The sequence below is a fragment of the Eleutherodactylus coqui genome, chromosome 10 (assembly GCF_035609145.1).
Source record: "Eleutherodactylus coqui strain aEleCoq1 chromosome 10, aEleCoq1.hap1, whole genome shotgun sequence".
Taxonomy (NCBI): domain Eukaryota; kingdom Metazoa; phylum Chordata; class Amphibia; order Anura; family Eleutherodactylidae; genus Eleutherodactylus; species Eleutherodactylus coqui.
The window spans coordinates 56978900-57003407 of NC_089846.1; the positions used below are offsets into that span (position 1 = coordinate 56978900).

The following is a 24508-nucleotide window of genomic DNA, read 5'->3' on the forward strand; positions in this document are numbered from 1 at the left end:
CAGCATCTAGGAAGGACAGAGCACGGTTGTCAATCGAAATGTTTTGTTTTCCTGGACAACTTATCCAAAAAACCACTGAGAGTCAACTTTGTTACAGACACATTGGAAAGCCATAATAAATGATAAAGATTATAAGTGCTGCATGTCTGTAGGTCAGAGACTGATATGACCTCATAATTAGCATTTAGTTGTAAAATGATAATTACTGTGATATTAACCTGTTCAAGTACCTCCAGCCTCAAAACATTCACGGACACTGGAAAAATGTCCTCTATTTTTACTGACTGTTCAGGAATTTCGGAATGGTCGGCAACCCTGGGGCAGAGTGTTGTGAAGAAATTTCAAGTCATGGGAAAATCTCTTGAACCCCTTAGGCTTAGTGCGAAATCAGGCTGTGAATCATGGCCCGATATAGTGCTCGCCAACATGTGATATCCCCGTGGATGCAAGGCGTTTTTACATCAAAGCCGCCTCGCATCACTTCAGGGAAGTAGCGATCCTCTGCCGCAGCTGGGAAACCTTGCATCGCACCCCATGCACCTAGCATGCAGTGCGATACTGCCGCCAGCCCCATTGAAGACAATGGGCGATGCCATAGCACGCTCAAAGATAGGACGTGCCGCGATCGCAGTGCGATGTGGGATAAAAATGCTCATGTGTATGACCCCAAAAGAAGGGGGTTCATATTCATGCAAGATTTGTGTCTCGAAACACAATAATCCCATGCGATTTTGTGGGGTTAAGGATGCAACGATTTTTGGGGGGGATCTTCACCTCCGCTTTTCAAAAGCCGTAACTTTTTTATTATTCCGTCAATATGGCCATATGAAGGCTTATTTTTTGAGTGATGAGCTGTATTTTTATTGCTACCATTTTTTTGCGTACATGTAATGTATAACTTTTATTAATTTTTCGGGAGGGGAGGGAGAAAAAAAACACCAATTCTATGTTTTTTGCTGTTTTCTTTTTTTTTCCTTTTACAACATTAGGGCTTATTCCGACGTGCGTATATCAGCCGGGTTTTCACATCCGGCCGATATATACTGTCCCTCTCTGCAGGGGGAGGAGGCGGGCCAGAAGCAGTGCATAGAGTTCCCGCTCCTCTCCGCCCCTCGACACTGGCTGAAATGGGAGGGGCAGAGCGAAGCTAAGTCCCGTGCACGGGACATAAGTTTTCATCTTGTTGCCTTACGTACCAGGCAGCCAAGACATAAACCTACATCCTGTATTTTTGAGGGGTTAAGACTAGGGCTTAGCAGCAACTTTGGGTGCATCGCACGTCGCATGGCCAGAGATCACAGTGTTGGCCTAACTGCATTGCCTATAATGTAATTGAACGTAGTCACATTTAAACTCTGAAGCGACCACAACATGATAGTCTAGCGGGTTTGATTTTCTTGTGACTGTCGTGTCACTGCACCATGACAATATCGCATTGTCTTTCATTGCAATGCTTGTAATGATGGCAGCGAGATTCTACGATCTTTTGCTGCGTGACTTGTGTTGCGGCCCTTGTCTAAATTCTATGTTCAGAGAGTTCTGGACTCTTGTGGATCTCTGTTCATGGAAAACCCCTCTGATTAAAAGAAAGGTGAATAAACAAAGGACTGCGCCTCAAAATCAACAAAACTAGAGCGCGGCAATTTTTACTATTTGTTGTCTATTCCTCCGATTAAAAGTCCCAAGCAGAAAGAAGGGGATCACATCATTAAATAGTATAAAATATATATTTTTATATCAATTAAAAACCATTTCTTCAATAAATAGTAAAAAAACATGTTGACATTAGGGACTCTTTACGTAAGAAAATCATCCTGTGTGTGGATTGTCTGGTGTTTAACCAGATGTGATTTCAGGGCAAATTTCATACTACAATCAGGACAAGAATAAGGCTTCTCTCCAGTATGACTCCTCTGATGTTCAATGAGAGCCGATTTCCGGGTAAAAGATCTCTCACACTCTAAACATGAAAACGGACGCTCCCCAGTGTGAACCTTCTGATGTCTCAAGAGGTCCGACTTCTGTTTAAAACATTTGCCACATTCTGAACAGGAGAATGGCTTCTCCCCCGTGTGGACCTTTCGATGAATTTCAAGATGTTGTTTCCGTGTGAAACACTTCCCACACTCCGAACAGAAATACGGCTTCTCCCCGGTGTGAATCCTCTGATGTATCACAAGGTCCGACTTCTGGATAAAACCTCTCCCGCAGTCCAAACATGAGAACGGCTTCACCGCGGCGTGGAATTTCTGATGTTCCACAAGGATTGATCTTTGGGTAAAACATCTCCCACATTCCGTACATAAATATGGCTTCTCCCCTGTGTGGATTCTTTCATGGCCAATAAGACCGGATTTCCTGTTGAAACGTTTCCCACATTCGGTACATGAAAATGGCCTCTCGTCTTTGTGAGTCCTCTTATGCATGGTAAGATTAAACTTCTTTTTAAAACCTCTCCCACACTCAGAACATTTGAAAATTTTATTTTTCTGTGAATGGTTAGAAGAAGTTTCCTCGGGATCAGAGGACAGATCTCTGACCGGAGGGACTGACGGTATATGTGGGGTAAATAGATCTTCTCCACACGCATCTTTGAGTTCTACTTCATGCTCTGGATATTTAACGAGATGTCCATCTAAGTTGTTTGTGTAGTGGTAATCTGCTGGAAATTGAAAAACATTTTAAAGGTGTTGTGCAATGGTAGTTTTTAAATTAAGGTTGACACACTAAAAAAGGCTATACTAGCTATTTCATCCTGGACTATCGGTCTGTGTGTAAAATCGTCTGTTAATTGCCAGGATGCACCTACTTGGAGTTACAACTTCAGCCTGGCATTAGGGGCAAATAGTGGCCGACTACCAGTCCTCATGCAATAGCCCCCTAAACAATTGTTGATACTTTTATTTCCTAATGATGGGGATGCTGCTTTACAGTAGGGCTACACAGCGAAATTGGGTGCGTTTAACATTGCATGGCCAGAGATCACAGTATTGCCCTACCTGCATTCCCTGTAATGTTAATGAATGTGGTCACATTTCGACTCGCAGGTTACTGCAACATGTTAGTCGCAAGAAATCCAGCAGGTTTAGTTTTCTTGAGACTGTCATGTCACGGCACCTTGCGAGTCGCAACGAGATCACATTGACTTTCATTGCAATGCTTTTGATAAAGTGAGCACCACTCTATGATTTTTGACTGCAAAACCAGTATTGCGACTACAGTCATTGTGGTGCCCTGGACTAAATGATATATTCTACAGAATCATTCATTGAATGCCCCAATGATTAGGAGACAAGCAGAAATATAAAGGTCACTCTTTTAAATAGTATTAAAAAATGTATACTATTTAAATCAATCAAAAACTATTTCTTCAACAAATACTCAAAAACATTTTACTATCAGGGGCCCTTTAAATAAAACAATTGTCCTGTGTATGAACTGTCTTATGTTTAACCAGATGTGATTTTAGGGAAAAAAGCTATTCCTACAATCAAGACAAGAATAAAGAGCTTCAGATAGTGACCAGTATGGTCGCCAATGTGACAAGAAATTTGAAAATGGCGACAATATTGAAAAATCTTGTTGCCATTTGCAACTATTACCATGGCTGTACTGTAGTTTAAAAATATCTCCCTGAATCTAGTAGATGTTCTCCCCCTGATGCTCACGGGCTACAGAAAAGCAACATGAGATATCAAGTGGTAAAAGCCTAATTATTGATGCCTTAATCTCATTTTGTGCGAGCGCGTGTGAGTGCTTCAGCTTTGGAGATTCACACAAAGCTGTTGAAGACCAACAGGAAGGTAACTTGGCTCTGAAACCTTGATCTGCCACAATCCTGGACAGGGACAGCAAACAGCGGAGCTTCACATTTTCTGAGCTGCAGCTGTGATCAAGCACTAGGTGGAGTAGTTGGCAGGGCTTGACTAGTAGCCAGCTACTTTTTGCCTTCTCACTGTCTAGTAGTGACCTGATCATAGTCCACATCACCTGTTCTGCCATGTGTGGGAATGGTGCTGTGCTCTATCATCCAGCAGGTCATGTTTCTCAGATTCACTGCAAACTGCATTATATTACGTGCTCTCATTCTCATCAAAGAGTAATAATTACAGTATTATATATCGTGACATATTAGTCTCTATCCTCTCTATTTGAAGGGGCTTTCTCACCAAAACTATTTCTTATCCACAGGTTAGGCGATAAAAGTATTATTGCAGAGGGTCTGACTATTCGGACTACCAGGCATCACAAACAGAAATACGGCTTCTTCCCTGTGTGAATCTTCTGAAGCATGATGAGGTCCGGCTTCTGGATAAAACCTCTCCTGCAGTCCAAGCATGAGAACAGCTTTACCCCGGTGTGAAATTTCTGATGTTCAATAAGAATTGATCTTTGGGTAAAACATCTCCCACATTCAAGACTTGAATATGGCTTCTCCCCAGTGTGAATCCTCTGATGTTCAGCAAGAATGGATCTCCTGGTAAAGCACCTCTCACACTCCCCAGTGAACCATCTGAGGACTGGTAAGATGCTTGCCACATTCTGAACATGAGAAGGGCTTCTCCCTCATATGGACCTTATAATTACTCTGAAGATGTTGTTTATACAAGAAACACTGTCCACTCCAACATAAATATGGCTTCTCCCCTGTGTGGATTCTTTCATGGGTAATAAGACTAGATTTCCTGCTGAAACATTTCCCACATTCAGTACACGACAATGGCCTCTCGTCTTTGTCAGGTAAGATTAGAATTCTTTTTAAGGCTGGGTTCACACAGGCAGAAATCTTGTGGAATGTCCGCAGTGGGACCGCACGTAAATTCTGCAAGATTTCTGCAGCTGAAGTTCCGAGACATTTGGCGTGGGTTCTGAAAGCGGCTTATTACGCTGTGGCCATGTCTCCCCATAGAGATAAGAGAGCCTGCAGTGGTAACAGCGATACAGTTGACATGCCGCAGCTTTCAATTCCGCAGTATGTCAGTTTCAGCGAGGCTTGGCAGATTTTTGCAGATTTCGTCGACTTTGCTGCTTAGTCTCAGGCTTAAGATTGCAGGGGGAATTTCTGTGTGAAAGTCTGCACGGAAATTCCACCCCATGTGAACCCAGCCTTAAACATCTGCCATGGTCGGAACATTGGAAATTTTTAGTTTTCTGTGAATAATCAGAAGAAGGTTCCCCGGAATTAGATGGCCGATCTCTGCTTTGAAAGACTGAGGGTATATGTGGGGAAAATGGATGTTCTTCACCTGTATCTCTAAATTCTACTTTATGCTCTGAATACTTAAGACTTAAGTTGTTTGTGTAGTGGTAATCTGCTGGAAATTGAAAAAGATTTTAAAGGGCTTGTCCGGTGGTACTTTTTCTTTTCTTCTCAGGCTGGCACAGGTATAAAATGCTAAACAGAGCCATACTCCCCTGTTCCGTCCCAGATTATCAGCCTGTATGAAAAATCGTACATCTGAATAGTCTCAGACTATTATGGGTTTGTGTTCTGTCCATACAATACATGGAAAGCACACGGCCCAAAAATGCATCCATCTAAATGGGCCCTTTAAAGACACGGTGTTTGATGCATATCATTGTTAAGCACTTTTATCCTCCTCTAAACTCCATAACTCATTTTCTACGGTTGGTCTTCTATTTAGTTAAGTCGATTGGCACGCTAGGGTACAGGTTATGCAGTGAGTTCCACAAGGGACTTTACAACATTCTGTTCTTAGTTCTTCTGTGACCCATTCACACCTGGCCAATGGAGACCCATCCCTCTGTCGCCATTTTGACTTCATATTCAGGAGTAGGTGATGAGGTGAAGCGTTGGAAGCAAAACCATAGGGCTGCTATGCAAGTGCTCCTGTATGCTTTTGAAGCATATAAATGTTGGCAGATGTTAATTGGCATCATAATTTGGTTCCACGCTGAGGGGCATCTCTTATTGGAAGGCACTAATAGATCCCCACTATCAAATACTTATTGTTGTGGTCATCAAAACGGTTGATACATTTTAGGATAATATGAACTCTCTTATGGAACAATTCGGGTCAACTATGGCAGCCGTTGCCCTTCCCTAGCGGGAAAAGCACATTAAAGCCATGTAAATCTGAATTATTTACAGTATCTGCAATATTTTCAAAATCTCATCCACATGCTGCAGAAAAAAATCTGCTGCAGAAACTGAACTGTGGTGCGTATTTTGGATATGTAGCATGTCAATTATAGCACTGGATTTTCAGATCAGATTCCACCTCTTCAAATGAGAAGGTGCACCAAAATCTGTGTTAAAATCTACATATAAATCAACTCCAAATGGTGCAGATTTTGATATGAATATAGAGATGCGGATCTGCTGCAGACATTCCGCAGCAAATTCCATCCCGTGTGCACATGCCCTAAACAAGCAATGATCTATCTTTGATTCCTGTCTAGTAAAACTTGACACCTGAAGAAAAAATGAAAACTAAAAAAAAAAAATGAGACCACTATGAGAAGAACTTTCTGTGCTCTGCTGACTTTAAAAGTGATCAGTGGGGGGCGTGGCCAGCGACCAACATGGCAAGTCGCACTTGAGAGGAGCTCCCCAGGGGAAAAGCTAATCCTGTAAGAATCCTGACCTTAGGGTGCCGTAATAGGACAAAAAAGTCCTCTAATACCTGCTGCTAGAGGCTGGGATGGAACCGGGACTGATTAGACCCGCCGAGCGTGCTGTGGAGCGGCGTGGACCGGCCCGGAGGTGAGACCGCGCCAACGCCCTGTCTGCTTCCCGCCGCTGCCGACGTCCAGAGTGACAGCGCCGGAGTCTTACCCCACCGAGCACCGTTCGGAAAGACAGAGCTGCCCTTCTCCTCTCCCTCCGAAAAACAAGCCGACGCTCGCGGAGCTGAACCGTCGGCCCCGGCCGTCCGGGTGGCCGCCTGGAGCCCCCCCTCCCGCGGCTGCGGGGCGAACACACTTACCGTCCCGACTGGGCGCTGCAAGAGGACGTGTGATCCTTCGCTTTGCGGAGCAGCCACCTCCGAATCTCCTCCCGGATTTACCCCTCCTGCCGCCGCTGTGAGCGCCGCCGCCGGAGTGTCTGAACCCGACCGCGGAGGAGACACAAGCGATCTCTCCTTCTCCTGCTGCAAATCCCCCCTCCCCTCCTTTCCCGCGGGGCGAGCGCCCCTCCTTTCCCGGCTGGGCTCTGCAGGGAGGCAAGCGCTGCTGTACCTTGATGAGCAGCTGCCTCTGAGCTTCCTCCCGTGCCCCCCCTCCCTGCCGCCGCAGAGAGTACCTCCGCTGAAAATCTGGGCCCGACCGCGGGGGGGGGGCACGAGCGGCTTCCTTGCCTCCCGGCACACACTGCTGAGGACCGAATAATCACCAACCCCTGCGCTCCTGAGCAGCCGGCGGCCCGGAGACCGGACAACACCCGAGGGACTGAGATCTCCTGCACCCGGCTGCGCCACCTACTTGCCACCTGAGACAACCCGGCCGACACGAGTTCCGCGGAGGGCCGTGGGCTGACGGTTTGAACGGCCCGACTGACCGGCTGGCGCCTTCTCCCCTGCTGCCGCGAAGACACAACGCACTGGGCCTGGTGGAACAGCCGTCCGGGCGGTCCCGGCGCCTGTTGCTGGGCTTGACGATCCCTGGGAACGCGCTGCTCCCGGCTGTTCGGCGAAACAGAGCCCCCTTGCTGCCGAGGAGAGGCAGAACTCTCGATTCCCCTGCCGCGGTTCGTCTGCCGCGGAGCTGCCGAGAACCGTGACTCGTCTAACCCCCCGGCACTTTCACCACCGCAGTGAACGCAACTCACCACACCCGGCTGGACGCCGGGGGCAAGACGACCCGCCGACCGTGATCCGGCCCAGCGGAGCCGGCGACAAAATCGTAAGTGGGGACAAAGGTCGGGGGACAACACCTAGCAGCGGCACGCCGCCGAGCTAGACGCCAGGCGCCTGGAGAGGAGAAGCCCGGACGGGGAAACCCCATCCCCTCCAAACTAATTTGGACTTGAGCCAGCAAAACATAAAGTACCCCCCCCCCCCACTCTATGACTCTCCCCTCTGCGGCTCTGTTGAGACCCCCTAACCGCTACAGAGGAGGCCGCTAAGACCCGACGACTATCCGGTTGAGCTACCTGAACTGACCTGAGCCCAAAATAAAATAATATCTCCCCATATTGATAACTCATCTCACCAGTAGGCTAAACTCCGGAAGACGATTGAGACTCTGTGACAGTAAAGCCCCCGGAGACAATAACAATCTAAACTCTCTATTAGAACCCTCACAAGCTACCGGATGGGCTAACCAGCCCTATAAGCAAGTAATCTTCTTCAGAAATACTCACACGTTCACATCACCAAAGAAACCGCTTACGCTTTCAGTCAAACACGTTAAATAACTGCCCGTGAACATGAGCACGCGCGCAAAAAGCGGCCCTGCGGCAGAGAGACTGAAAGAATTCTCACGCACTGAAACTCCGGAGCATACCCCTCGAGTGACGCGACCCGCTCAAACAAAAGAAACCGAAGATGCATCTGGGCAGCCACCGGAACCTACAATGCGTCAACTCCTGGAGGCAATTAACACCTGCAAGACCGCCCTTACAGATAAGATAGAAGAGGTCAAATCAGACGTAGTCCTCCTGAGACAAGATCTACAAAATATGCGCGGCAGGGTGAGGGAGATGGAGGACCGCATTTCGAATGTGGAGGACTCCCTGCGTCCAATCCCCGCAACAGTCAAGAAAGCCATGAGAATAGCGGAATATTGTCAAGCAAAAATCGACGATCTTGAAAATCGGGCGCGCCGCAATAATTTACGCATAATCGGCCTACCTGAGAAGACAGAAGGCTCACAACCAGAACTCTTTGCGGAAAATTGGCTAAAATCATTGTTGGGCGAAGACACCTTCTCTGCCCACTTTGCCGTGGAGAGGGCTCATCGCGTCCCGGCGAAACCGCCACAGCCGGGCGCACCCCCACGCCCGTTTCTAGCAAGAATTCTTAACTGCAGGGATCGTGACGCCGCCCTACGTCAAGCCAGATTAAAAGGCCCACTCAAACACAACAACTCAGTGATATCTATCTTCCCTGACGTTTCTGCGGACTTGCAAAAACAAAGAGCTACCTTTATGGAGGTTAAAAAGAAATTTAGGGATAGAAATATCCCCTATTCAATGGCATACCCAGCCCGTCTGCGCATCGCCGCAGAGGGAAAAGTAATTTTTTTACACTCCCCTACTGAAGCTCTGGAGTGGCTCGAAATGCATCCGGTGTCACCAAGAGGCGCCAATTCATAACATGTGTAAATATGTATACTGAGTTGAAATGTGGCTGAGAAGCTTATTATCCCCCTGACCTACTGGTGGTGTGCCGGTCGTCCATGCCGCGGACCTGTAGCCCGGGACCTCCCGTGTCTCAACGTTACTTTAATTTAATAATCTAAATCCACCAGACAAAGCCAGCCACCCATAGGCCACTGGGACCCTTTCCCCCCCAGTAAGATCAGCTACCTACAGATAGTTTGTAGCTTAAGGTTTTCATCGACTCCTGTCTTTAGATTTACCGGAACCCTAATTTAGGGTTCCTACGTTTATATTCAGACAGGATGCTAATAACCAATGGTTTAAACTGTTTTGAGACAATTGTTGTTATATGTTTTGAACTGTCTATGCCAATGACCCCCACTGCTCTGTACTTGCAAAGTCCTTCCCCCCGTCCTCCCCCAATTATAGGGACGCCGATTGAGACCTATATTTACACCGATACCAATGTCTTTAAAATATCTTAGCTGGAACGTACGTGGTCTCGGCACAACCCTTAAGCGCAGGAAAGTCTTCTCCTTTATTAAACAAACAAACCCCCATATCGTGTGTTTGCAGGAGACCCACCTCACCAGGGACAGAGCCGACACCCTTAAGAAGCCGTGGGTACAGTGGGCGGCCCACTCCTTTCACACCCCCTCTTCCAGAGGCGTTACATTGCTTATACACAGATCCATAAGATGGAACCCTATTAATGTCCGTAAAGACCCGGAGGGTAGATCAATATTCGTGTATGCAGAAATAGATTCCAAACCATATGTCATCTTATGCATTTATAATCCACCACACAATAACCTCTCTCTCCTTCAGACGGCTGTGTCCTTCGCACACCAATACCCCTCAGTAGGGGTACTTTGTATGGGAGACTTTAATCTAGTAATGGACCCGACCAAAGACAAATTCTATGCCCTGGCCAACACAAATACAAGCACTAACTCCTCCCTCCGGCAGATAACCGAGAGCGTGGGTTGGGTCGACCTCTGGCGGCTACATCATCCCAACACCCTGGAATATACTTGCCACTCCCCCGGCCAGAACTCCCTCTCGAGAATTGACTATATATTCAGCTCCGCGGAAGTGGCGGTGTATCTCTCAGATGTAGCACATTGTCCGCGGGGAATATCGGACCACAGTCCGATACTCCTAACACTGAAATTTCCCCAACTCCAAATTTTGCCTACCTGGAAACTACACCCGTTTTGGCTTAAATTGTTGGGCCCAGACGACCAAACTCCGTTTCATATATCCCTCTTCTTAGATGCCCATAATAACAATACCCACCCGGCCCTGAGATGGGATACCCTTAAAGCATACCTTCGAGGGTTCCTTAAATCAGCCATTACATATATCAAACAAACGACAGCCCAGGTGGACAGAGAGATAGAAATCAAGACACTTGAGGCAGAAAAGACCTACACTGATAACCCCACGGACTCTAACAAAGAAGCATGGCTCAGTTGTTCTCGCCTCTACAAACACCAAGTTCACGCTAAGGCCAAACGTAAATTATTCTTTGCGAAGCAATATTATTTCGAACTAGGTAACCAATCCAGCCATTTGTTAGCCAATCTGATTAAACACGAGAAACACCTAAACACGATCCTTAAGATAAAAGATCAAAATGGTGCGGAGCTGACTGACGCCCCAGCCATCACAAATCGTTTTAAAGAATACTACGCTAACCTATATAGCTCACCCACAAATTTTACAAAGGCAGATATCCTAGACTATCTGAGTGACCTGACCTTTCCAACATTGTCCGAAGAACAGGTAGAGTTCTTGGAGGCCCCAATCACCCTAGACGAAATACGGCAGACAATCCGAGACATGGCATCTAATAAAGCCCCAGGCCCGGACGGCCTCCCGATTGAAATGTACCGGAAATATGACGAACAACTGGCCCCGCTGCTATTAGAAACATTACAACAGGCCCAATTAGACCAATCCCTTCCGCCCTCGTTCTACGGAGCATCTATTATAGTCATTTTGAAACCAGACAAAGACCCCACAGATTGTAGCTCATACCGACCCATATCCCTGGTAAATGTTGACTACAAAATCCTAACAAAACTCCTGGCCACAAGACTAAATCAAGTAATCCTATCTATTATACACCCTGACCAGACCGGCTTTATGCCAGGAAAGTCCACAACAATCAACATACGGAGAGTACAGACAGCAATTCAACTGGGCAAACAGTTTAACATGCCCTGGGCATTGGTCTCATTAGACATAATGAAGGCCTTCGATTCGCTGGAGTGGACTTTCCTCGAGGCCTGCCTGGTTCGCTTTGGGTTTGGCCCCCAATTCTTACAATGGGTTAAAACCATTTACAAATCGCCAAGCGCCAACGTAATAGTAAACGGCATCCCATCCACCGAGTTCCGCCTCGCAAGAGGCACCCGTCAGGGCTGCCCGCTGTCCCCGGCGCTATTTGCCATAGCCATTGAAGCCATGGCAATCCGGTTGAGAAGCACCTCTGAAGTAACCGGCATTAAATGGGCGGGCCTTGAAAGTAAAGTGGGCTTATATGCGGATGATACAATCCTATTTTTTGTCAGACCCTATAACCTCCTTCTCCCACGCTATGACCCAAATTGACAAATTTTCCCACCTATCGGGTCTACATGTCAACTGGCCCAAGTCCACAATTCTATATACAAATCTCAACCCAATAATAGACCCTTGTGTCGCCAGATATAACCTAGCCGTGGTTTCCACTTTCAAATACTTGGGAATATATATGTCCCGAAATCCAAACAACGCCATAAAAGATAATATCGACCCACTGCTCGGGAATGTCAAAAATAAACTAGAGCGATGGGCCAAATTGCCGCTTTCGGTGGCTGGCCGTATAAACCTGATAAAGATGGCGATTCAACCTAAATGCCTGTATATACTACAACATATGCCAATAATTGTACCCAAACGCATCTTTCAAGCCCTCAATTCCTTCACTACATCTTTCATTTGGAACTCCACACGATCCAAGCTTAGTCTTTCGACCCTACAAAGACCGAAGGAGCGGGCTGGAATGGCGCTCCCAGACCTGCACGTATATTACCTAGCCGGACAGCTACGCAATGTCCGGAGCTGGTTCCTAGAGCGGGAAATGCCCATCGCTGACCAATACCTGGCAAAACAAGTAAAGGGCAACAACCTTTTAAATTTCCTGGAATTCCCAGAACATACCAACCCTCCCGATATACTGCCACTTCACAAACTAGCTTTAAAGGTGTGGAGGGAGGCTAAGGCCATCCAACAGTACAAAGGAGTAATGTGCGAACTTCCCTTATGGAACAACCCCGGCCTTAAAGCCCTCCAGTCAGTCCCAGACCCTCAATACTGGAGGTCTTTTGGAGTGGTGTCGGTGGGAGACGTGTATACAGACGGGAGTCTCCTCACATTTAACCAATTGCGGGAAAAAACACAGTCCCCACAACTTCAGCTATTTAGATACTTTCAGTTGCGGCACGCCCTGAACTCCCAATTCCCACCTACCTCCACAAACATATCCAAATACCCCACAATTGGTATCCTCAGATCCCAGGGGCCCAAGGGCCTAATCTCGGTGCTCTACACGCACCTCCTTTCAGCCAAAACCGACCATAACCCGCCCTCAGCCTACGATAGATGGAAGACAGCCATTCCGTCCTTAACACCGGAGGACTGGACAGATATATCCGAATCCCATCTCTCAGTTTCCCCTGCAGTCAACAATAAATTGATCCAGCTATATATTATCCACCAAGCATACCTCACACCCAGCCGTCTATATAAAATGGGCAACTCTTCCTCAAACTCCAGCCATAGATGCCGCCAGCCAGAAGCTAACTTCTGGCATTTGATTTGGGACTGCCCCCTGGTAAATGGATTCTGGTCTGAGATTGTATCCTTCATAAACTCACTACTACCATCCCCCCTTAATATTGGGATGGACCCTAAGACGATCCTATTTGGCCTATTGGAGGAAGAGGAATGGCCGTACCACACCCGCACTTTCCTACAGAAGACCTTATTCTTGGCGCGTAAAACAATAGCTACTTATTGGATGGCTGCGGGAATCCCTACGATCTCATGTTGGGTTCGGTCGGTGAACACAGTAATCTCCTACGAAAAAATTATTTACCAAAACAGAGGCTGCCCAAACAAATTTCAAAAAATATGGGATATCTGGCTGGATACCAATTCCACTTTATCTGGAGAATGAACTCCCAGACTCATGTTCCCTCTTTCCATCCCACCCCCACCCCACCCCATACACTCTCCTGTGCCCCCATTTACTAAGCAAATAGCAAACGCAGAGTTCCATCCCATAAAGAATTCATCCAATAGGCATAGACGGTTCGAGTTTAATTGTTTAAGTTTATCGTAACCCAAAAGAAAAAATGTACAAGGAAAATGTTATGTTATTACGTTCAAGCAAGTTACAACACAGTATGTACTATTTGCAATATCGAGTTTGTTTACCATTTGATTTTATTATGTACTGTGCAAATTTTCCTTAATAAAGAAAATAAAGTAAAAAGTGATCAGTGCTCCCAACCAGGTCAGAGGTAATACCCACAACAAGCCTGGTGACTGCATTTCATCTTCAGGTACATTCACACTAGCGTTAGTCTACCAGCCCACTTCTGTTTTGCCTTTATTAACAGAGAAACGGATATAAACACTTCCATTGTTTTCCCCATTTATTTCAATAAGGTTTCTATTTTTAAATTTGTCTCACATTTAGTTAGATTTCTGTGATTTTTGCCAAAAAAAATAGTTCAGTCTGCAACATTATTTTTACAGAGAAAACATAGTGTAAATCTAACGGAAGGGAAGACAAATGTGAAAACTGAGACCCCATGGGGGGAAAAAACTGAAGCGTCTATTTCAATTCTCTGTTGTTATTGAAGACAGAGCAGAAGAATAAAAATGTGCTGGAAAGACTAAGGCCCAATGTCCACGGGCAGGTTTGATTTTCGAGTCCGCAAATCAAGCCGCCCATAGAGAAACATGGGCGTCCGCAAATCAAATAAAGCATGCGGATTCGATTTGCGGACCATTTGATCTGGAAAAAAAAAATCACAGAATGCTCCATTTCAATGTGGATCCTGCACAGACAACTTTCATGGAAGTCAATGGAAGCTGTCCAATCTATTGCCCATCAACAATTGAATTGAGGACGGGCCATAGATTCCGCAAGAAAGCAGGAGTTTTAAAAAAAAGCAAAAACAAGGAAACGTTGCATGCGCACCGGCACTTCTGCACGCACGCGCAGACCCGGAAATAGAAGACCTGGACAAGTAATCACAGTGTCTTCTGTCACAGGCAGGATCGGATTCTGCTCTGGGCTCCTGCATGTTTTATCCGCCCGTGGACATGAGGCCTAATGCTAGTGTAAATGCACCCTTCCTCTATCCAGGATATCACCTATTTTCAAATATTTGTCCAATGTAAACATAATAACACCTTAAAGGAGTTGTGCAAAGATACACACCCAATCCCAAAATACAGGGTAAGAAGTGAACATCTGATCACCCTGGGTCCCACTCTTGGCACCACCAGCAATCTGTCCTATTGCAGGATGCCCATCATTCACAAGGACAGTTAAAGGTCTGTTCTTGGTCATAAAGAGGTGATAGAGCATATGATCAGGGGATGCCATCTTCGCACAACATATTTAACAAAACTTTGCATTCATGTAAATTTCTACTATAGTCCTTATTCCTCTTATTAGAGTGTTCATAACTGTCTGAAGAGAATTTGCGAGTCGCCTCACGGATCATTTTTTTCTGTGCAACTCCACCACTGCCATGAACATTATCAACAACCTGCCACTACACATATCCCCGTATCCTACCTTCTGGCGAATCTCAATGACACGTAATGCCTAGGATAGCTGGGAATGTATAACTAGTAGTGGTTATCACTTACCTTTGCTGAGCTTTGATGGAATTTCCCTGTCCTCGTTTTGCCCATCAGCCCTCGTTTGCAGCTCTTCTCCTACCATAACGTCACCTTTAATATTAATCAGAACTTCACCCTGATTCAACATGTGAAAAGCATCATAGACAGTTAAGCAGACAATTCAAGACATTTAGAAGAAGCTTTAGGCCGCCTGCAGACGGCTGGGTCGGATCCGGCTGCAAGAATTCTTGCAGCGGGACCCGACCCAAGCGTCTGCAGAGAGCAGCGTGACACTCACCTGCTCCCGCGGCCCTGGCTCTTTCATGTGCCGGCTGCCGGGCAGCCGGCACATGCGCAGAGCGAAGCCGGCAGCTGGTAAGTGACGTTTCAGAAATAAAGCATATCGCGCGGCCAAATCGCGGCCGTCTGCATAGGATTGCGTTTGTTAACGCAATCCTATGGCAGCTTCCAGGGGCGGGAATTCCCGCCGCTGAATTTCCGCCTGTCTGCAGGCGGCCATACAGATAATTATGTTACAGGGCGGTTGACTCCAGATATCTGTCGTTATCCTCCTAAAAGTATCACAATTATAATATGCATATGCGATGAAACTAAAATACTGAGTATAAGAAAGAGGATAGATATGCGCTAGATAGTGTTATGCTTGGGAGGTCGTCTGCTTTCTTCGTTGCTGTTGGGGCAGTTGCTATGACCCATTGGAGGGGATCAGCAGACCACACTGCTTAGCCTTATTACAGAGAGGAGTTGTTATGTCCAACCAGGATGCCCTGGATCTGTCACCCGCAGATGTCTCACAAAAGCAAATGAACAAATAACAAAACAGAGAGAGAACCAAAATATGGGAAACACTGTCCCTATATAACCAAACAAAGGCCGCCTGCACACGGGCGGAAATCCTATGCAGACGGCCACGGTTTGGCTGCGCGAAATCTCGTGTGGCAAACAAACCGCGGCATGTCCTATTTTTGTGCAGGGCACGCACTCACCCGGCCACCGGCTCCGGTCTGCGCATGCGCCGGCTGCGCAGCAGCCGGCACATGAAAGAGCCGGGGCCGCCAGGCACGGGTGAGTACGCGCTCGTCCCTGCAGGCTCTCGGGTCGGGTCCCGCGGCGAGAATTCTCGCTGCCGGATCCGACCTGCTCGTCTGCAGGCGGCCAAAGGGAAGGGCCCTGCCTGAACGCAGGCGATCGCCCCAATAAGAACGGTCCTGAATGTAAACCTCAGCCCCTAGCTGACCCTATGTGGGAAAGGGAAAACACAAGAAAAGCAAAACTAGAAATGATAGGAAGCGCAGTACTCAGCTTGAGATGCAGCCTGAATGTTATCTTAGCCAGACAGAGACTGAAAATCAACCGCAGTTCAACTCAGTATCAGGTCAACTTAAATAGTCCTAGAATTACCCACTGAGCCAGACGATGTAGAAACACATCCGAAACCAGCACCAGACTATCCGCAAGGCAGCAATTCCAGAACCGCCGCAACAGGAGTATTGGATTTATTTAGCTCTCTATAAATACTATTGGTTTCTGCAGTGTAGTGTGGTTGATAGCTGTGACAACGTATATTCTATCCTGTATTCTTTGTTCTAATTCTAAGTATCTTATTCTATTCTGTCTACATATTCTCAAAACTGTGTAACATCATTTGGCAGTTGTAGAAAAAATGCTGCAAAGTAAGAATTTTTTTCAAAAATAGGAGCCTGACTCCAAATTTATTTTGCAACAAGATACAACTCCAAACACAAAAACAATGTCATTAGGAATTATCTTCAGTGTAAAGAAGGGTCCTGGAAGTGATGACATGGCCCTCACAGTGCCCTGATCTCAACATCATCAATTCAGTTTGGGATTACATGAAGAGACAGAAGGAATTGAGCAAATCTACATTCAGAGAAGATCCAAGACATTAGTGCTACAAGATGTTTGAAAAAAGCACCAACTCACACTCTAATCTTTGCCAGAAGTGTCAAAAAGATAGCCACCACATATGAAAAACCGCATGCCGTGATTTAGATCCCGCTCGTGGACGCCAGCGCTGCGCTTTCCATAACAACGCTATGGAAAGCTTTACACAGCGTGATCACCAGGGGATCATCGCCTGTGGACATGCAGCCTTACAGAATTGCCAATATTCATCTGGTTTCTTGTGCCACCAATCTCTAAGGGTTCACCATTTTCATTTGGTTCTTCATGCACAAAATCTTCAATAAAAAAGAGAGTGTGCAGGTGTATCTAGAAGAATTGATGCTGCTTTGCAGGTCAAGGGGGGGGGGGGGGGAGTCACAACAAATATTGATTTGATTTAATTTTTCTTATGTGCATTCCCTCTGCATTTTGTTAACTCACCAAAAAACTAATTATCCCTGCTATTTTGGAAAGCATTTTTACCTTACAACATTTTTGCACACCTGCTTAAAACTCTTGCACAGCCCTGTATATTTCTTGCAGCGTCCGATTGCTACACTATTCATTTCTACTATAAGTCCTGGGTATATCTGAGTCCTGACAGACGCTACTAGCACCAAGGAAAGGCGACTGCTAAATGTGAAGTTGAGTTTTGTTGTTTAGTAGAGATGAGCGAGCATACTCGCTAAGGACAATTACTCGAGCGAGCATTGTCCTTAGCGAGTACCTGCCCGCTCGAAAGAAAAGGCTCGGGTGCCTGCGGTGGGGCGGCGAGCGGCGGGGAACGGAGGGAAGATCTCTCTCTCCCCCCCGCTCCCCCTGCTCACTCCCGCAACTCACCACTCACCCCCGCCAGCACCCGAACCTTTTCTTCCGAGCGGGCAGGTACTCGCTAAGGACAATGCTCGCTCGAGTAATTGTCCTTAGCGAGTATGCTCGCTCATCTCTATTGTTTAGCTTTCAGCCGTGTCGTAATAGATGCTTACTTAGATAGATAGAAATGGTCAGACATTGGCTCCATCTACCTGATCATCCTGTGGGACACTATGAACTTCTTCTGGACCGTCTTGAGAATGAATAGGACTGGCACAAGCCTCTGCTGAATTACTTCTACTGTATTCATCTGCAAGAAATACAAACCCAGTGACTGAATACCTTGTTTATACGTGAATATGAAATAATGAGATCCTCAAAAATCCTTCTCGTCCCAAAGAGGTTTTCCCAACTAGCAGTAATGGCATGTCCACAAGACATGCCCTAAATTCCCCACGGGTAAGGATCCTCCCTTTGGCATCGCCCCTACATGCTCTATTGTTTTTGTCTCTTTTTGTCACTCCCATAGACTTAAATGGCTTGTGGCCACCTCCTTACTGAACATAAATGAAATATGCAGCAATCGGCAGTCAGTGAAGGGAGATTATAGGAACCCCTTCACCCGATAGGTTATGGTCTCTGAGGTGGGACAGCACTGAACTGCTATTTATAGCAAATCATTTGAATATGTCATAAATGCTAAAAATGGGAATACCACTTTATATAGAAAGTCCCACCTGAACAACTCCTTTTCTAAACGAGGACCTTCTGACAATCAGGTGATTGTTGTTGGTACGGGAGCTGAAACATCAGCGATGAGCTGTTATTTTTGGGAACGCTGTGAGTAGCCACGCGTTTTTCTTGCAACAGTTCGTAAACATGGAACCCCTTTTGTGATGTCTTTATGCCCCATTAGGGCAACCGCTTTGTCAGGGAACATGTTCTCTTACCCTGTGGTGTGAGGGGCTGGTGGTCCTCCATCATGATGTCCTTGTACTGATCTTTGTGTCCCTCTAAATACTCCCACTCTTCCATAGAGAGATGGACAGTGACGTCCTGACACCTTACAGGGACCTGACAGACACAATGTTACAGTCACCGTCCAGACACAAGATTTATGAAGATGGTCAGAAAGAAAAACTTTTTATTACCTATAGCAACCAATCACCGAGCGCTTTCATTTCTTCTACTGCTGAAAGAAAATGAAAGCTGTGCTGTGATTGGTTGCAATGGGTAATAAGGACCATTTTTCTTTTGGACAGTTTCATAAATCTGCCCTATTTTCCCTATTATGTCTCAGCCTTCCCAACAGCGCTCACCTCTTCAGTCAGCAGCTCAATGATCTTGTTGGTCTTTTGTATAATCTTCTGGGCATCACTTCTTTCATGTACCAGCAACTGAAATGGAGGTAACATCGTTGTGATCTGGGTCTGACTCCATCCTCCTGGCAGACAGGGAAAGTTAAGGGGGGTCAATTGTTCATCAGTCGACTTCTTTACTATGATGTAATCCTGTGGATGTAGAGAGACCTGATTAATGTAATTATATGCCTTGCTACAATTGATCAACCCTCCTGTCATGTCATGGCCTTCTTAAGAGTTGTCTAGAAAATCAACAAAATGGCCATCATTTGCAGCTTGTGAAAAACCCGCGGGTTGATGAGACGGTATAAGGAGGAAAATACAATTGTGTTTAAGCTCAAAGATGCCAAAGTCAATAGCAACCACGGCACCAAAGTGACTGTTTGCAATGGGAGGGGCAAGAAGGGATGGAGCTTAGCTCCGCCCAGTCTCGCCCCTCCCATTGCAAACAGTGGCAGGGGGTGGGAGCTCAGCACACTAGCTCCCGCCCCATCCTGTCTCCTCCCCTTGCAGAGAGGGGCAGCGTATATTGGGGGGGGCGTGAAACCTGGCTGATATACGTCCATGTAAATAAGCCATAAAGATGTAAAAATAAAAACTTATCTATTAAAAATGCTTAATTTGATCAGACAGTCTGGGGGATACAGCAACAAAACGATGTTAACCCGATGCAAGACCCTGATTTTATTTACATCACTATGTACCATGTAAATCCTCTCTGATATGTATCTCATAGACTGTTTATTATTATTTAATAAATAAAACGAATTAAAAAAAAAATGCTTAATTATGAAAACAAGAAGTGTAAGTACATCCCAGAACTCCTCACCTCTCCAGTTAGCAGGTAAATGATCTCCAAGGTGAGTTTTATTATTCTTTCAGTCATTTTGTTCCTGTCTTTTTCCATCTTGGGTGGATCATTCAAGAAAGAAATATCTTGTGGAGGAGACGTCAAATGGTATAATACCGTAATCTAAATGAAAAATAAAATGGTGATTGCGGTATTTTTTATCCCATGTGAAATACAGAAATACTGAGATACAGTTAACCCCTTCCCCCTGCAGTCAGTTTCAGCCTTCCGGACTAGACCCAATTTTCAAATCTGACACGTGTCACTTTAAGTGGTAATAACTTTGGAATGTTTTTACTTATGCAAGTGATTCTGAGACTGTTTGTTTTCATGACACATTTAACTAAATGTTAGTATCGATTTTGGTTGATATATTTAGCGTTTTATCTACCGTATATACTGGAGTATTAGCCGACCTGAGTATAAGCCGAGTCAATAAGTTTTACCACAAAAAAACTGGTAAAACTTATTGACTTGAGTATAAGCCTAGCTATACTCGAGTATATACTAGGTAAAGAAAAAATGCAATACTCACCTCCCAGCTGGAGTCTGTGTCCCTGGCGCGATGGTCTCCCCGTCGGTGTGGCAAGCTGCTTGATAGTTCTCCCCGCTGTCATCTCCGTGCTCGGCTTTGAATTCCCCCACCATCAGCGTTGTGTAAGTAAGCGCTGTGATTGGATCGAGCGCCAGCCAATCACAGACGGCGCTCGGTAAACCAATCACAGCCATTCACAACCAATCACAACCATCCACTGAATAGCTGTGAATGATCGAGCGCCGGCTGTGATTGGCTGGTGCTCGATCCAATCACAGGGCTTCTTCACGCAGTGCTGAAGGTGGTGAATTCAAAGCGAGCAGGGGGAATTCTCAAGCAGCTTGCTGCACCGCCGGGGAGACCATCACGCAGGGGACACAGACGCCCGCTGGGAGGTGAGTATTGCGGGTTTTTTGTTGTTGTTTTTTTTTACCTCACTCGAGTATAAGCCGGGGGGGGGGGGGGGGAAGGGGCTTTTTCAGCATAAAAAAATGTGCTGAAAAACTATGCTTATACTCAAATATATATGGTATTTTTAAAAAATCCTGTGTGCTATTTTCAAACTTTGAATTTTTATATTTTTTAGGCCGCCTGCAGATGGCTGGGTCGGATCCTCTGCGAGAATTCTCGCAGCGGGATCCGACCCGCGTCTCTGCAGTTACCAGTGTCGGTCTCACCTGCTCCCGCGGCTCCAGCTCTGTGATGTGCTGGCTGCTGCCCAGCCGGTGCATGCGCAGGGCGGAGCCGGCGCGCCGGGATTGACATTTCTGTGCGGGTCTCGCAGAGGTAAGCGCCGCACTGGGCCCTGCAGGGGCTTGGGTCGGGTTCCGCTGCAAGAATTCTTGCAGCAGGATCCGACCCGGCTGTCTGCAGGCTGCCTTTCTCTTATATTTTTGCTCTCACTCTCTCCTGCTCAAGGTTAGGCACATCCTCTATATAAGCCACACCCTCTTAGTTAACCCCTTAGATTGCCCCATCCAGGACAGCAATTTATTTTTTCAACCCTGCTTTAAAAAAAAAAAATCAAAAGCTCTCACCTGCTCCCGCAGCTCCAGCTCTGTGATGTGCCGGCTGCCGCCAAGCCGGTGCATGCACAGAGCGGAGCCGTTGCAATTGACATTTCTGTGCGGCCCTCTGTGAGACCCGCACAGAAATAGAACATGCCGCAATTTGTTTTCTGTGTGTATTTTCACGTGGACAAATTGCGGCTGTCTGCATAGGATTGGTTTTGTAATGCAATCCTATGCAGGCAGGCACGGGCGGAAATTCTGCGGGAAATCCTGTGGAGGAATTTCCGCCCGTGTGCAGGGGGCCTAAGACAGATTATCATAGCATGCAAAATAGCTAATAAAAAACATTTACCGTATGTAAATAATACCAGTTCATATTGTGCAGATTGGGTTTGTCAGCAGTCACCCCTCCCCCACCTTGGGTTGAGTTGAGTGGCTGCTCATTAGTCTGCACATGAACAGTTTTGCTCCTCGATAGTGCAATCTGGTTTGCTGCGTGCTATTAGGGCACATGGCGATTGAGCCTTCCCTGTAGTTTATATCTTGTATCTGGCTTCTTTATCTCTGAGTTGTCTTTGTACATTTTTTTCTGATTTTAAATACACAGAGGTTGGAGCGGAAGCAGTGGAAGTCTCCGCGCCGCACTCTGTGTAGTGGCCGGTACTCCTAACTGCAGGCACGGCTCGTGTTGATTTCAATGAGAGTTGTGCTGGGACTTCCGCTCTGACCTCTGTGTATTTGCGGTGCTGACAGCATGCACCTGCTCAGCTGATCGGTAAGGGGGTCTCGAGTGGCAGACCCCAGCCGATCAACTATTGATGACCTATCCTGAAGATACATCATCAGTAGTATTCTCCCTGCGAAACCCCTTTAAGCCTGAGGAAGTACCCTAAGTAGGTTTTAAAGCTCGCTATAACATCATGTATTTTTGTTAGCCATTAAAAGGTATCATATCTACAAGATTACTTGGTTTCTCTTTTTTATCCATTTTTAACATATAAAAAAGGCAAAAAGAAATAAAACAGGTCTGTTGAAATTGGATATAAACAGAACCAAATGAAACTGATAGAATCATATCTATCTACTGAATCAGCTTTTAAAAAACCTATCATTTCCATTTAGTTCCACTGGTTTTGCTATTCATTTCATTAAAAAAAGACTTGAAAATAAAACACTGATACGACCAAGCCCTTAAATGTAGGCCGTATTCACACGGGCAAGTGTGGTTTTTGGTCTGTGAAAAACTGACCATTTTACATGTGATTTTAGTACAGTTTTCATGCATGATTTGCATTCTTTTTAATCTGTCTTTCACTGCTTTGTACTTCTTGTTTTTTCTTTGTGGTCCCCATAATAATGTGTTAAATACGGATTGCAATTGCATGCAGATATCATCATATGCGTTGCGATCCTTTTTTAATGCTTCCATAGATAATAATGAGCAATTCTTGCAGAAGAATCACAAAAAAAAAATCGGACATTGAGTGATTTTTCTAACTCGGATTATCAGTCTAAGGGCTTATCCACACAAGTGCTTATAGGCCGCGTTTTTACGCCCGACCGTATATACTCGACCATTTGAGGCATTGTTTTTTTTTTTTTTAAACTCGTTTTATTGAACAGTGTATATTCCATACAAAACATGAATAAACAACTTTGGTTACATTTTGGCTCCATGTGATCGTACAGTTGCTCTTAAATGCGTCACATTAACATATACAGAGATCATTTACAATGCGTCATTATCTTTGCTAGTGGTGTCAATAATGTTTGCTTATTTTACGGGTTCCTTCTAGGCACAGCTGCTCTCATTAGACTTTGGAATCGGTCTTGCGTGAATACTGTGCTGGTCGATCCACACCATTTTTCCCATATTTTATCAAATTTTTCTGGGCACTTTCTGTTTTTGTATACTATTTTTTCATATGGTAGTATGGCGTTAATTATGTTCTGCCATTTTGTGAGTGTCGGGGGGCGTCTGTCCATCCACCGTAGGGCCACTGTTTTGCGGGCATAGAATAACGCCTTGGTGAGAAATATTTTATCGTGATATTGCCACTGTTCTTCATCTAAGATACCCAGGAGGCATACCGCTGGATCGTATGGTACCGGTACGCCCATCAGTTGGGTTAGGAATTCAGTAATTTCTCCCCAGTATGTGGCTATATTAGGGCAGTTCCATATTAGGTGATTAAAGTTTGCGTTAGGTGCTCTACACCGATGGCATTGGTTTGTGGGTGTCCTGTTCATTTTGTGGAGTCTGGTCGGTGTCAAGTAACATTGATGCAGTATATATAATTGTGTTAATTTATTATTTGCGGCTGGTGAGACCGCGGTGTACGTGGACATCGCGGTTTCCCAATCTTCATTCATGAGGGTGGGGATGAGATCTTTCCATCTCTCCATCACTGTCATGGGCGTATCGGGGATCTTAGATCGTAGTAGATGGGTGTATAGTACCGATATCAGGCCTTTGGGTCCCTGGGTGCGCAGTATACCTATTAGCGGGTAATGGGAGAAAGGCTGCCTGGGTTCTGGGAACTGTGCAGTTAAGGCGTGTCTGAGTTGTAGATATCTGAAGAAACCGGATCTTGGAATTTGGTATAGTTGCTGTAGCTGTTCAAAGGAAGCTAAGACTTGATCGAAGTATAAATGTTCTAGAGTGGTGATTCCCAGGTTTACCCAAAATTGTTTGTCTGGTAGATTTATCAAATGTGGTAACTCTCTGTTATCCCATAGGGGGGTCTCCAGAGGGGTGTCTTCCCGCTTAGTCAAACGCTTGCATGCCTGCCACACATTGGCTGCGAGTCTATG

General features: G+C 45.8%; 1 protein-coding gene across 1 annotated transcript in view; it reads right to left on the reverse strand.

Annotated features, from left to right (window-relative positions):
* Positions 1–1765: 1765 nt before the first annotated feature.
* Positions 1766–24508, reverse strand: part of LOC136580465 (zinc finger protein 154-like) — a 29285-nt gene continuing 6542 nt past the window's right edge. The window contains exons 2-7 of the mRNA XM_066581053.1: positions 20129–20272; positions 19258–19449; positions 18889–19012; positions 18151–18248; positions 15227–15335; positions 1766–2662 (exon numbers count right to left, since the gene is read on the reverse strand). Of these exons, the coding sequence (XP_066437150.1) occupies positions 1797–2662; positions 15227–15335; positions 18151–18248; positions 18889–19012; positions 19258–19449; positions 20129–20206 (1467 nt within the window). The 5' untranslated portion in view covers positions 20207–20272 and the 3' untranslated portion in view covers positions 1766–1796. The remainder of the gene's footprint in view (positions 2663–15226; positions 15336–18150; positions 18249–18888; positions 19013–19257; positions 19450–20128; positions 20273–24508) is intronic.